Source organism: Ciona intestinalis, chromosome 1, assembly GCF_000224145.3.
Source record: "Ciona intestinalis chromosome 1, KH, whole genome shotgun sequence".
Classification (NCBI taxonomy): domain Eukaryota; kingdom Metazoa; phylum Chordata; class Ascidiacea; order Phlebobranchia; family Cionidae; genus Ciona; species Ciona intestinalis.
The window spans coordinates 8969541-8983684 of NC_020166.2; the positions used below are offsets into that span (position 1 = coordinate 8969541).

Below are 14144 nucleotides of genomic sequence, written 5' to 3' on the forward strand. Positions count from 1 at the left end.
CAATATGTTACAGATTGAGCTGGTGGAAAGTGTTAGAAGTTGGTATAGTTAGAGGTTATTAGTTAGGGTTGAGTGGTTTTAGTTGTTGTTATGTTTAGAGGTTAGCAGATAATGCAAGAGAGGTTTCTTAACTATCACATGCGCATTTAGCTAGGCAATATCATTTAAACGAAAACTGAACAATAGGGTATGTTATACAGAACAAATACCGTTTAATAAACATACGAATAACAAACAGAATACATTATATTTGCAACAAATCCAACGTCAACTTATTCACGCATTTTGCTTAGCTTGCTAAAATACAACATTCAGCGGGACAATTCGCAACTTTATATTGTAAACTGTATTTGTAAGTCCTGAGGAACTTATTAAACAACGCTATCTTTTGCGCCTTATTAAAACTACTGCTTTCATTTTACAATGACAGACTCAAAAATCAAGCCGGACTAACTAACGCAGAGATAATAATAAAGCTTCTTATCGATTAACGGGGATTCCCCTGCTTGCTCTGTCAACCGTGGTAAAAACATTAGAAGAGAAAATTGCGCACGTATTTTAAACACATTTAACTGAACTAATGCTAAACCCGTTTATTTAAATCTTTTTCCGGATGGAGTCGGCGATTGTGTTGCAACTTGCAGATGTACGACTTTATAAAGCTTAGGCCTACTGGGTGTTTGGGTAATGGACCAAACCTGGCCAAAATCACAGGTACTTAAATAATAACCTCACTTGCATAGAATACAATTACAATTTTTTAGTTGATCAGTTAAAAACTTCTTCACACACTAACTTTGCGGTACGAGATTAATATAATTTTTTAGCAAAAAATTGATACTGCAACTAAACTTGGTTCGGAAAAATATTTTTATAAGTTTACCTAAAACTTAAACTTACGGCTCAAGTATTAAAAACATGGGAATATTTAGGAAATGTTTTAAAAAATATATAAACTCAGTATAAGTTTGAAAGCTAAAAAGCACTTACACAAATGGAAAACAATATTCTACCTTTATTGTACAACATTTTTTCTTTTACCAGAGAGACTGATAGAAAATACTATGTACAATTAGATGGAAACAGAATGAAATGAAATTAAAAAGAAAGCAAAAAAGTTCAATCAACGGTAGGAAGACTCCTGGCGACTTCATTCATGTTGTCGGCGAAGTTCTAAAAACAAACTAAAATTAGGAAAGAAACTAGCGACAATAAAACTAATAGCGTACTCTGCAGTTTAATATTTACATAAAAAATGATACCAATCGTGTGAGACACACTTCATAAAAGCACTTCTTTCTACCAATTAAAAAAAACATGTTTAAACGGTAAGCGTGTTCTGAAGCTATATCTCGTCTTTAATATTTTAAAAAATATGTTTTAATCTTCGCTAACGTGGTCAAAGAGACAAATAAAAGATTTTATATTATTATGAGCTACACAACGACAATTCAAAAATGTTCTTTACATTTCTACTTTGAATTGTCATGTTGATAAAACTGGTTAAAATTATACCTTATTTTGTTGAATGATATTTTCATAAAACTTTTCAATCTCCTCGTTGCATTTTATCTTAAATTCCTTCAATTGTGCGACCAACTCTTTAATTTCAGTTATAGCATCTTCCTTTTGTTTGCTAAAACTTTTTCCTTGCTTCAAGTTTCTGCATTTACAGGTAAACATAAGTAAAACCCACAAGGAAATTTATAAAACGAGAGGGTTTAATACTTTAATTCATATATTAAGGAAACAAGCAGTTCAATTATTTGGAATACGAAGTTTATTGATAACAGTATCCTAAAACAGTGTGTTCTCGCTTAAATCCATAATTTATTTACAGATTTAAACAAAAAGTGATTTCCCAATCTGACCGATTGTAAATTAATAATATGATTCCTGTTTTACTAATAGTAAGAGTAAATGATAACAACTGTAAAACAGAGGATACCTACAATAAAATATGCAACTTACTCATTCTGAAGCAATTCAACTTGTTTTTCAAGTTCCTCCACAGATTCAGTGTTCATTGCAATAAACTGACATTTTTTTGTTTTTTCTTTATCCGTTTCACTCCTTAATGTTCCCACTTTCTTTGTTCTCTCCTGCACAAATTAAACAAACTTTTAACATTAAACTAACAAATAGGAATGTTCCAGAGTCATAAAAGCTGGTGCTTGTCGAGTGCTAAGCTTTAACGTAAAGTCAGGCACCACTAAGAAGTCAACAAGAAGAAAGGCGTACGACGTACAAAAATACTAAATAGGTTCCTGTTTAGTCAAAAAGCTGATCATGCAGAACACTACATGTCTACATGCAGGTTATATAGCAAACACCATAATCAATGAGCCATGGCGCTGGATACTTGGTAGTTTGTATGCAAGCATCTTATATTTATTAAACTTACCTCCTCGAAATTTTGGATCTCAGCATGAACTTGATCAGCTGCAGTTTCAAGAATATTAATCGACTTTTGAACGTCTTGTATCATTTCTCGTTCCTACGAAAAACAATCTTTTTTTACTCAGTAACACAGCCAGAAAAAAATCAAAAAGGCTATTTCAAAAAAGAAGGGTATTTTATTTCTATTTATACATTTTTTTAAAGAAAGGGGCTGCAACCGAAACCTCCCTAGCTGTGCCACTGCTTTTTCTTTATAACAATTTAATATTCAATAAAATAAATTAGCCATAAAATAATGGAAAATTTACTAAAAAATTCTTAAACTACATAACAATTAACAATGTTTTTTAAACGTTTAAATAAAATAAATACCAAATAAAGGATTCTTACCTGCAATCTACGATTTGTGGCATCATTAAGCTCTTGGTTTAGTTTACGTTGGTGAGCTAACAAACGTTCATTTAAATCCATCATAAAAGGCTGAAAAAAAACAAGGATTTTTTAGCACCAGTAAAGAATCCTATGTTAAGTTACAATTAGACTCTTATTGTGTTAAAGGTTTGCATTTAAGGGGCAGTTGTGGGTCTATGGGGGTGTTAAGGGTTAGTGGTTGATTGTCACAGTTAGCAGATAATGGAGAGGATCCTACACCTTTTTGTCCAAAAAAGGAAAAATTAGAGTCAGTATGAGTGCTATTCTAGCCCTCTGTTTCACTTGTGTTTTTGTTTTATGCATTGTCCTTTGATGTTTTTGCACCAGTACTCCAATGTGAATGTATTGAATGTAACTTCATTTATCCACTCGTGGCCGGAGAACAACACTCGTTACAACACCAATGTTCTGTTTCATACACCACGTGCCAACTTACGAGTTACCGTTACTTTGGAATGTTTTTTTCTGTATGGCTGACAATTAAAAAAAACATTAGTAACCACTGGGTTGGAGCAACTGCCACTAAATGTCTTGTCCAAGGACACATATGCCAACAATGGTAGCAGCGATGATATGTAAACTAGTCCATGCTAATTCTATCTCACTTGTACAGAATCAATTTGTTTGCTTCTGTTCCCTTCAAATCCAAGTGCTCCCGATAATAAAGCTGGAGGTTTCACGGCTTCATTTAATTCCAACCTTCTTGCGACTGCTGACCACAACTTTTGCATTGAATTGTTTTGAACATTGACGCGATCATTCATCTAAACACAATTATATTATTTTAACTTTTCTATCAGAACGATTGAATGTAACTCATTTACCCCCGCGTGGAGGGGCAAGGACAGTCATTATAACACAGCCACACTGGTGTTCTGTTTCATAAAAGTTGTGTCGTTTACGAGTTTTGTGTTTGTTGAGTGCTAATATTAGGTAATTTTTTTATTTTGTTATCTTTATATATGACTGACGATCTGAACAACCCATTAGTGACCACTGGGTTGGAGCAATTGTTGTTTGCCCAAAACACAAGTGTCTTGCCACAAACGCCCACAATGGTAGCAGCGACAAGCCTTGAACCCATAACCTCTAGTTTAGGGACAGGTATTTACACCATTGTGCCACGGCTCTAGTAATAAAGTAAACTGTATTAGAAAACTTACAGCAGTCAAAGCCTTTGCTGTTTCTATCTCCAATTCCCAACCGGTTTTCTTTAAAGTTTCAATTCGTTCAGCAGTTGATATCACAGATCCTTTAAGTTGTTCATTCTTCACTTTATGTTGATAAACATCGTCTTTGCTCATCTCCTATGACAAAACAAATTCCATTTAATTTTTAATTCCTTTATAAAAATAATAATCTTCGAAATCAGGGGCTCAGTCAGGGGGTTTCCAGGGTCATGACCTCTTTTAAATTTTTGTAGATTAAACACCCCCCAAATTTTATTAATGTTGATTGACCCCCCCCTCCACCTTTTTTTTCTGGCTGGGCCACTGTTCACAATGCTTTCAGTTGCTCAAGGAGCTGCCTCTTTACCAGTAAATTTCAAGGCTCATGTAGTAAATAATATTTTCTTACCTGCCCCGCCACTTCTGTTTCAAGATCCAATATTTTAAGTCTTAAATCATTTCCTTCTTCATCCTTGCTAGCAGTCAGTTCGTTAAACTCTAAAGTTCGAGCCTAAGAAGTAAAAGTCTTCTTTATATACGAATGAATGAAACTTATTTATCCTTGCAAAGGCAGGCAACAACAGTCAGTATAATACGAGCATTCTGTCTCATACACCTCGTGCCCGCTTTTGAGTTACCACGTGTATAACTTTGTGAGTCAGTGTTTGTTTGTTTGTATTTCATATTGTGATTGATGACAATTTATACAACACATTAGTGACCACTGGGTTGTAGCAGTTGCCATTAAGTAACTTGCTCAAAAACACATACGCCCACAATGGTGGCAGCGACGCGCCTTGAATCCATAACCCCTGGGTTGGAGGCAGGCTTGCTAACAAGCTGTGCCACAGTGCCAAGAAAAACATATTTACTTTGTTTCACACAAATTAAAACTGACCTGCTTATCCGAGTTATATTTGTCGATGTCATCAAAATATTTTTCCATCTTTTCAATGTTTTGTCTTTTTGTAGATATTTGTTCAAAAAGTTTGATGTTTGACGCCTGTCAATTATTTAACAAAAAGTTTTAAAAAAATAGAAAAACTTAAACCTATAGACGTTTGCAGGTGACATGCTGATTTACACAGTACATTTTACAAATTAGGTAAAAAATAGTTAAAAAAAATTCAAAATCTTTGGCGGGCAAATTAAAATTTTGATCAATTTTCACTATAATAAAAATAGCAGCAGCTGGTTATCAAAAATTTAGTTATTATAAATATAATGTGAAATGTATTACTGGTAAAAAATTAATGAAAACATTAAAGAAAGCATTAATACCCAAAGTAAATATGAGGTAAATAGTCAATATTGCCGAATGCTTGAAGGTGTTACTACCCTTGAACTGAAGTCAAATTTTATCCTTGGGGCACAGATAGTAGTTGTTCAGTTGAATATACAACTCTATTTTTGTTTAAAAAGCTAATGTTTCTTAGTTATTGTCACTTATATTTGCACAAATAACGTATACCTCACTATCTGCACCAACTATAAAATTTGACTTCAGTTCCGCTTTAAGAATAGTAACACTTTAATGCCTTCGATCATATTAACAGCTTAGCCATTTAACCTTTGATTGATGCAATTGATGCAGTTACTTCAGGAGTACCAATTTGTTTAATTTATACCAGTAATGCATTTTCATATTTTGTTTAAAAAAATAGATTTAGTTGAGAAAATTATTCAAAACCAACTTTTTCTTCTTCATTCTTCAAAGCAGTTGCACTCAGATTCTCAAATTTTGTTTCAAGAGATTGAACTTCACTTAAAGTATCCTTATTTATTTCTCCTGGAAAAATCCAATATAACGCAAATATTTGTTTAAATATCACATACATACAGCGACGCAGCCAGAAAAAAATATAAGAGGGGATTTCCAGTCAAAACAATAAAAAGTTTAAGCTAAATTTTTTTTTTTACTTTTTTAAATAAAAACAACATTTTCTCAAAGGGGGTGTGAAAAATATACGAAAGGGGTTTCGGTCTAAAAAAATCAAATTAAAAAGAAGGGGCATTGAGAGTTCTAAAACCCTCTGGCTGCGCCACTAATCCCATATATCAAACCCAGCATTCTTCTGGCTTCATTCTCGGTTTCAGTAAATGGTCCGTCATTTCCAGACATAAACTCATTATAAACAGAATGGAAAAATTGCTGTTGCACCTGTCAAAAAATTTATTTTATTAACAAACCTATTGGAAACAATTTCTTTAAAAATTGTGTACTTAAAAAAACACATACAATTGCATGACAATTCATCAATACACTTATGCCTAGGTTAAATCAATTTAAATCAAATGTATTACATGTGGCATTGGCCTTTAGGCGATGCAATTATAACAGTAAATGTGAAGATATGACTTACATGTTGCTTGGGTTCTAACATTTCTTCTTCAGTCCATAAATCTGGTGCAATCTAATTAGGGACCAAAGTATTATTTCGTGCTCTTGGAGTAACAAAGTCAAGAAAAAAAATTTAGAAAAAGTCAAGAAAAATTTTTTTTTTCAGAAACATCACCTTAATTTGGTTTGCAAGCCACATCAGTACACCAAGTGCATGAGGCCACGAGCTCATTGGTCCCACATTGTTCAACGTACTTTTGGACAAAGAATACGGGTATCTATAACAGATACAAAATTGCCAACAAACTACAAAAAATATTAGAGGAAAGTAGAAGTCCACAGATGGAGTATACGAAACAAGAATCAAAACTTGGTCAGGACCCTTGAGTCGGAACATGACTAGGGGGCCTCACTGTTGCGATGCACGTGACTTTTGAACGCACAAGGGTGTTAAGGTACTGGGCCAAATCCAAATAATATCCAGTTCTGAAGGACCTCACCCATACAGAATAGACAGTTTTACAAGATCTTACCCACAAGCTTTAACAAATCTCATCATGTCTTCATCTGGTTTAATTATTCGGAAATTCCCCGCCAAAGTTATTGCAAGAAATTCAAAAATTCTTTGATATTCACGATTAGTTGGTGGATTTAACATTTTTGGTGATAATGAGGTCGGATAATGCAAGTCATTTAAAAGCTGAAAATTATTAAAGGTTGTTAGAATTCAATATATTGATAGGAAATTGAATAAAGGAAAGTAGGACAAGAATTATAGTGGCAAAAAACTCTATTATGATTTATGAGGGGTTAATATTAAATTCTAACAATGGTTAATTGGTTAATATGTAAATATTTATATAACATGAGTGTCTTATTTAATACACCTTGCAACTGCTTATTGTTTTTATGGCTGACAATTAAGACAACAAGCACGCATAGTAACAGTGTATGAAAAGAAAAAAGTTCCATTAAGATTCATTTTATACCAAGATGCCAAAAACACACACGCCCAGAATCATAGCAGCATCAAGCAAAAAAACTTGTTTCTAATGCAAGATCAGTAAGCCGCTATATATATATATATATATTATGTATGCAATGCAATTACATTTTTATGTAAGCAATTTTTATTTTATTGCTTGCAAGACTGAACAGAAAAAAAAAAAAATTTAATATATATATAGATAAATACTTAATAGCCTATTTACATGAATAAGATCAAAAACACATTTTTTCATGTAAGATTTATCGGAGAGTGGGCGAGTGTCTTTGATAATCTGGTGATCAGTGTTCACATACGAGGATCTCTGGTTGCCCTTCACTGAAATATAAGCGAGTAAAATAAACCCAATTAGTGTCAAAATTCTTAACAATATTTGGAAATGTACATACTTTGCTTTTTAATGGTTGTAACTAAATAAGCAGGCTATCAAAAAAAAATCTGTTGTCTAAAAATCTAGGCTTACTTATTGCCACAAATTAAAGGGAAATGCTTAGCCACAAATTAAAGATTCTAAGGAGAACATGCGGGTTATAACAACTGTTGTTTTCTGCCCCAAAATAAAAGTAAAGCAAGTTTCATTTATAATGTGACGATTAACGTGTTTATAAACCCATATTATTTATTCCCCTGTTCTGTTACGCTAGATTCTTTGTTATGGTCCTTAGTTCTGGTCTCGCATTCCTTTGTTCCAGTACTCGCCTAATTATTAGTTACGTGTTTTCGGTGCCGCACGTGTTAACGCATTCCTTGTATTTGGTTCTTTTCTCGCATGCTGCAGTTTACCAGTTAGTGTTTCAGATCTACTCCTTGTGCAGCAGGTAGTTGTGTAGTTTAGCGTTTAATAGTGTTTCAGTTTTACTCCTATTATGTTATGCTGTCTGAATACGTCTTTTAGTTTATATTATTGTGTGTTTAATGATGAATGAATAAGTTGAATAAGGTTGCTAATTAAATAAAGATTCGTTACAATAACATACCTGCAGATAATGGTTGTCGCTTTAAACTTGATCTCATTAATGGAGTAGCAGCACTTGAGCGTTTGAGTGAACTTTGACCGGATCCACCTTGGTAAGAAGGCCGACCACTTACAGATAGTTTCCTTTGTGGACGATTCATGATAGACCTTTAAGTCAAGACTAAAAATATGAAGAAATATATAAAAAAACAGAACAAATATTTAGTAATTAGATTGGCGCAAACCGGCTTAAGAGTATATTTAAGACGAAAATCCGCGAAAAAACTTCACTTTCCACTCTCGTATAAATACATATATGCTTGGAGGTGCAGCAAATTAAACCAAAAACTTATTTACTGCTATAATTGCACTTTGAGGCCAATGCCACAATACAAATTAGAAATTATCGGCCGAAAATGTAACACATTTAATTTAAATTAATTTAAGATTAAACATATTGCATATAAATGTATTGATAAATAAAAACTCTAGTTTTGGCGCGTAAAAGTTAAAGGATAGATGCAATACATCCAAATGACATAACGTTGTTTAATTTTTGTTCAAATTTAAAATTGTTTTCAAACAGTCAATTTAAACAGTTGCTGGTCTGATTCTAAATATATTTACCTTAATTTGTAAAGAAAATAGAGGGTTTTTAGTTGGATAGCTAAGCAGCGCACTCTTTTAAATTTGCCGTATGTGTTAAAAATCAAAGTTGTAGAATTTTATAGGACAACGACCATATAGGCAATGTTGTTTCATTCTTGCCAGGATTCTTGCTTTGTTGATGTATATATAATAGAGTTGCTTTTATTTGTTACGATTGAACCATAGAACTGTGGGGTAAGACGGGACACATTGAATATATAGAATGTTCTTTGTTTACTACCAAATGGGACGGGAAAAAAAATAAAAATATGTCCCATCTTCTCCCATACTAATATATCGCGCCTTTGCAAGAACAAAGATTTTTGAAAATGCGACACCGTTGGCATTAAGTGTTAATACCAATCATATCATAAAAAAGGGAACGATAGGCATACACCATACGATAACAATAAAACACCAACGGACACATTTAGGACCACCGGCCTACCGCTGTTTCATGTGTTTCTTCATTGTACGGTGCATATATAGGTTATGGGAATTACGTAATATTGTTAACACTAGCAAGCTTATGCGTCACGAAGCCGATCTGAAACAGCTGAGATACACAGTAAGCATTAACTCATCGTGACGCATAAACTGTGTGTGACGTCATACAGTTAAGCGGATGCGCGTCAATTGAACCAAGAATTGTTCACAACAACTATCTTCGTTAAATACAAAGCTTCAAGCAAACATTTGTAGCCAGATATATTGTTTCATTGTTAAGGTATCTCATAACGTACAGTTGATCTGGGCTGGCCTATACTTTATTATTAGGAAGAGAGCAATACAAAGAACTGGAGTTCCGAAAAGTTAACGGCATGGCCGCTAAACGACTGAACAAGGAAGCTGCGGAAATGAAAAACGCAGAAAGTACAGCAAACTGTTCCGCAGGGCCTATCGGTGATAACTTGTACCGCTGGGAAGCTAAGATAATTGGTCCAAATGGTACGCCATACGAAAACGGCATCTTTAATCTTACTGTTGAATTTCCAACGGATTATCCCTTTAAACCCCCGAAAGTGAAATTCACTACCAAGATATATCATCCCAACATTACCTCAAACGGCGATATATGCCTAGATATTTTGAAGGGCCAGTGGTCGCCGGCACTTACCCTACTGAAGGTTCTGCTATCAATTTCGTCACTGCTTGCCGAGCCAAATCCAGACGACCCGCTCGTCCCAGCAATCGCAAATTTATATAAAAACAATCGACCAGAATTTAAATCGGTAGCTGCCGCATGGACGGCAAAGTATGCACAAACATAACGTTTGTGGCTATACTATGCTTACCTTTATATACATATTAGTCAATTATATATTTTGTTACTATTGAATGAATAAGTTTTAACTCATTTTGAGAGAGAAAATCACTCGTACTGCTCTAACTGTAAGTTATGATTTTAAAATGTTTTTAAAACATGATTGTTTAAATATAATTATTAAAAATACGGAAAAGCATACGCATTAATAAGTGCAATGCAACATGTATTTAACAAATACGATTCTTTAATTTTGTGTGAAAACAAATAAAAAAAATCTAACTGATTCAAATGTACTACAATTTTGTGAACATTAAAAAACGAGTCATATTTTTTTTATAATTTAAATCAGATATAAAATATATGGTTTTATATTATATTATATATATTTAAAAAAACTACTTTTTTAGTGTTATAATTATTAGATAATGACAATATGCACTTCCACATGATAACAAACAATCCAAAGCTCAATATGAATAACAATTAAAGTGTATGAAATTTAAATTATCTAGCGTGCATCACAAAAGGTTTGGGGTTGTTAGACACGAACATGATTTTGGTGTTCAATCTTTGTTTTCGATGGGTTATCCAATTGGTTACCAACCAGAATAAATTCTTTTGAATTACTTATAATTTCTATTTCTTCTTCTCCTATTTCTGTTATTTCATTTTTCGATAAGTCAACATATACAGATGATGAAGGTAATGTTGGAATTGCAGTTAACTTGTTCATTGAAATATCAATCTTTGTCAAACACTGAAGATCTACTAATTGTTTGGGTAACGAAGTCAGCAGATTATTCTTCACAATAAGTGTCTGAACTTTGGGAAAAGTACTTAACAATTTCGGCGGTATTCGTTTTAATTGATTGTCCGACAAGTCTATTTTAGTTACTTCTACATCCTTAAGAAATAAATATAAAGCAGTAGTTGGCACCTCCATCAAGCCACAAGCTGATAAATTCAAAACACCAGTTTCCTGCGCTTCTTGGCATCTTGATGCCACAGCTGCTGCTTCTTCTGCCATAAGATTTTAAAAATTATATAAACTACCAATAAAAATTAACAAGTCTGCAAATTTTCAATATTGTCAATAGTTTAAATATGAAGCAAATAACTGGTCACTTTACCTGGATACGAAGGTAGTTTAAAAAATGCTACGACAAACACTAATGTGGCAAGTTACAAAATAAAGCATATACAGTATAAAGGCGGACAATTTAGAACCAGTAAAGAACCTTCCTGAGTTCGGATTATGTAATACATTAACGGTATAGTTTGTACTTAATTTGGTTCAGCTTGGTAATAACAGCAAGAAATGAACTTCATAACAACAATTAAATCGCAATATTATCTGCTGGCAATTTTGTAAATTTTATTTTTTAGAGAATAGTGCCAGCTGTTGTTGCGCAAACGGGCTGTTACCATTAAGGGAACTAATTTCTGTCGGTAGGTGGGGATATTTAATAATTTATCTTATTCAATGAAAAAATATGTATAGGTTAGTTTTATGCAGAAATATTAGATCTAACCATTTACTACTAAGGGTGCGATGTTTGATTTGGTGTTTTTTAGGTTTTAGTTTTAAAGACAACTTAGTAGAGCAGTTTGCGACTCCTTTAAATCTCCCAAAACTTTCTGCGACCTGTATATTACAGCGTGCTCCACAATTGAAAAAACGTATTAACAACGCATTTTTTCAATAAAAGTATATCATAAATTGTTTTAAAATTGGTAAAAATGCGCTTCGTATACACTCGCGTTAACTTGTATCAATGCAGTTGCCAATCATGATGAAACAATACACTAGCTTCAATTGAGATAACTCCCTGGTTCGAATAATCTTCATAGAAAGCTTAAGAAGCTTAGTACTGGGTACACATGTCAATCAAGTTAGAATATCTACTTCCCGCAACGTTCTGGAAGCAAATGTCGATCAAAGAAAACTTCCCGCAACAATTTGACGCCAATGAGTTGTTGCAAGAAATTGTTGGCTTCTTTATCCAGGACGCCTCAACGGGCCCTCGAACTATTTCTGATGAATAGTTAGTCTTACTCTTATGATGGTACCGTTCCTCGTTGTTCTATCCCGTTTTGGATAAAATGTTCCTTCGAAATGTGGATGTCCGCTTCAAAGAGACGGGAAGTTCTAGCAGTTCCATTAAATGATTTTTGTCTAAAGAAAATTTTTTGAAAAACCATTGTTATCTTTCAGTGAGAAAGGTTGTCTAACCACTGTCGATGGGAATTATATATATATTAAAACTCATGGAAAATAAACATAAAAAATACACACAAAGTTTATTAGTTGAGAAATACTGAACTGGATGGTTACAATTTTGGAACATATAGTAGGGTGGAGAAAGACGGGACAGCTTTTCGTTTCATTTCTCGTCCAATTTGGAAGTATACAAAGAACATTTAAAGAATTAATAAACCGTATATGCTCATGAATTTCATATAGACCGTTGTTAATTGTTTAAAACACGATCCGAATATTTTAATATTATGTGCTAAAGGTGTCCCATCGTTCCCCACCCTACTATATTTATTTTGACACCACTTAAAATATTCGCTTTTTTGTAGACACCTAAGTCACTTTTGAGTAAAATATAATTTGTCTGACTTATTGAACTTTGTTATAGTTAGAGTTGTATAGTATGAATTAAACCGAAACAAATGTTTTTACGAGCTGTAAATGTTGGATTTAGCACGTCGTTATATGTCGTTATAATACAACATTCCTATATACTTAATGAAGGGAAATTTACACTTCAATCTACGTATACTGATACTCTTGTGTTCTTTAGTTGATTTCAATTGGAATACCCAGTTGGCAAGTAACACTGTCAACTAACTGCTCACGCGAACCCATTCACACTACCATCCATAGGTCAATGTAATTCTCATTAAATATCGGACTTTATATTCGTGCTTGGTTGCTCAGTAATCTTTATACTTTGTTGCCTATATGATACTTCCTCATTTGGAAGATAATCATATAGACGGAAATCGGTGATCTATAAATAGAGGTTCGTTTCTTCGTTCTTCGCAAGTTGATCAACAACTGGAAGATGGATCGAAAGCTTCTCATCGTTCTTCTCATCGCGCTCATCTGCTTCGCTGACCAGGGAGAGAGTTGGTGGGGTCGTCGTCGTCGTCGTCACTATTACTATTATGGTCGCCGTCGTCGCTGGAACGAACAAAGGTAAATATGATTTGTGCGCGACTAATGTTAAATAGCCTAGACTATACACCATTCGAAACAGAAATCCTAAAATCTTATTTTTTTTCTAGTGGCGAGAACATGAAAGAAGAAATGGGATTAGGTAACAGAATCAAGTATTTAATTTTATTTATTTCTTTAGGTTCTTGTCAAGGACATAGGATTTAGGCCAGATTTGGCCCATTACCCCATCACTCGGTAAATCCATTTGAGTCCTTCGTGCGCCCGGTACCACGACACCGCATCGCAGTCAGGCGTCGCTATTTTTGCACTATTTTTTATTCTTCTGTGCTTACGAGTTACCCCACTTTTCAACATAATTAAGTAAAATTAAATTCCGATTTTATATACCAGATTATATAGAACCTGAATCTCTATATATCTAAAAATAGTTTTGATGTCGTTAAACTTGAATAAGCGGTTTATTCTATTAAAACAAAACAAGCTAAAACGAACAGGATATTTGGATATTATATGTGCTAAAGGTGTCCCATCTTCCCCCACTCTACTATTTAATTTATTTTAGCTGAGAACGACATGCCGACTGAAGAAGATATGCCGGAAATGTAGATGAAAGGAATGTAGCTTCAGTGACTCAATCAGAAGAAATATGTTCACTGAAACTAATTTTCTCGCATTTAAGCAATAAATACAAAATAAATGCAAATAATAAACTCGTGTATAACAGTTTTTTATACTA

General features: G+C 33.6%; 3 protein-coding genes and 1 long non-coding RNA gene across 4 annotated transcripts; 2 read left to right on the forward strand and 2 right to left on the reverse strand.

The window, feature by feature from the left end:
• Positions 1-762: 762 nt before the first annotated feature.
• LOC100185658 (kinetochore protein NDC80 homolog) lies at positions 763-8484 on the reverse strand. Its single transcript, XM_002120265.4, has 16 exons — positions 8326-8484; positions 7554-7666; positions 6876-7042; positions 6518-6620; positions 6365-6415; positions 6066-6162; positions 5696-5790; positions 4900-5004; positions 4411-4512; positions 3996-4139; positions 3438-3596; positions 2791-2880; positions 2405-2497; positions 1972-2102; positions 1516-1663; positions 763-1173 (listed from the first exon to the last, which is right to left on the reverse strand). Exons 1-16 carry the CDS (start codon positions 8462-8464, stop codon positions 1120-1122), a joined length of 1791 nt encoding a protein of 596 aa, XP_002120301.1. The 5' UTR covers positions 8465-8484; the 3' UTR covers positions 763-1119.
• A 1114-nt stretch (positions 8485-9598) lies between these two features.
• On the forward strand, positions 9599-10501 carry LOC104266887 (ubiquitin-conjugating enzyme E2 D3-like). Its single transcript, XM_018816082.2, has one exon. The coding sequence runs from the start codon at positions 9773-9775 to the stop codon at positions 10220-10222; it is 450 nt and encodes a 149-aa protein (XP_018671627.1). The 5' UTR covers positions 9599-9772; the 3' UTR covers positions 10223-10501.
• Positions 10283-11285, reverse strand: LOC104266888 (protein phosphatase 1 regulatory subunit SDS22 homolog). The gene has a single exon (XM_009864206.3). The coding sequence runs from the start codon at positions 11243-11245 to the stop codon at positions 10757-10759; it is 489 nt and encodes a 162-aa protein (XP_009862508.1). The 5' UTR covers positions 11246-11285; the 3' UTR covers positions 10283-10756.
• A 1970-nt stretch (positions 11286-13255) lies between these two features.
• On the forward strand, positions 13256-14132 carry LOC100180885. Its single transcript, XR_182029.4, has 3 exons — positions 13256-13426; positions 13516-13547; positions 13971-14132. It is a non-coding gene; the product is annotated as an uncharacterized LOC100180885 (long non-coding RNA).
• Positions 14133-14144: the final 12 nt, after the last annotated feature.

Excerpts from the sequence above, each read along its gene's own strand:
- LOC104266888 (XM_009864206.3), bottom strand. The coding sequence starts at position 11,245 with ATGGCAGAAGAAGCAGCAGCTGTGGCATCAAGATGCCAAGAAGCGCAG.
- LOC100185658 (XM_002120265.4), bottom strand. The coding sequence starts at position 8,464 with ATGAATCGTCCACAAAGGAAACTATCTGTAAGTGGTCGGCCTTCTTAC. Across the intron at positions 7,667-8,325 it reads GCGACAACCATTATCTGCAG|TGAAGGGCAACCAGAGATCC; the intron begins GTATGTTATTGT and ends CTTATATTTCAG. Across the intron at positions 6,163-6,364 it reads TGTTAGAACCCAAGCAACAT|GTGCAACAGCAATTTTTCCA; the intron begins GTAAGTCATATC and ends ATTTTTTGACAG.
- LOC104266887 (XM_018816082.2), top strand. The coding sequence starts at position 9,773 with ATGGCCGCTAAACGACTGAACAAGGAAGCTGCGGAAATGAAAAACGCA.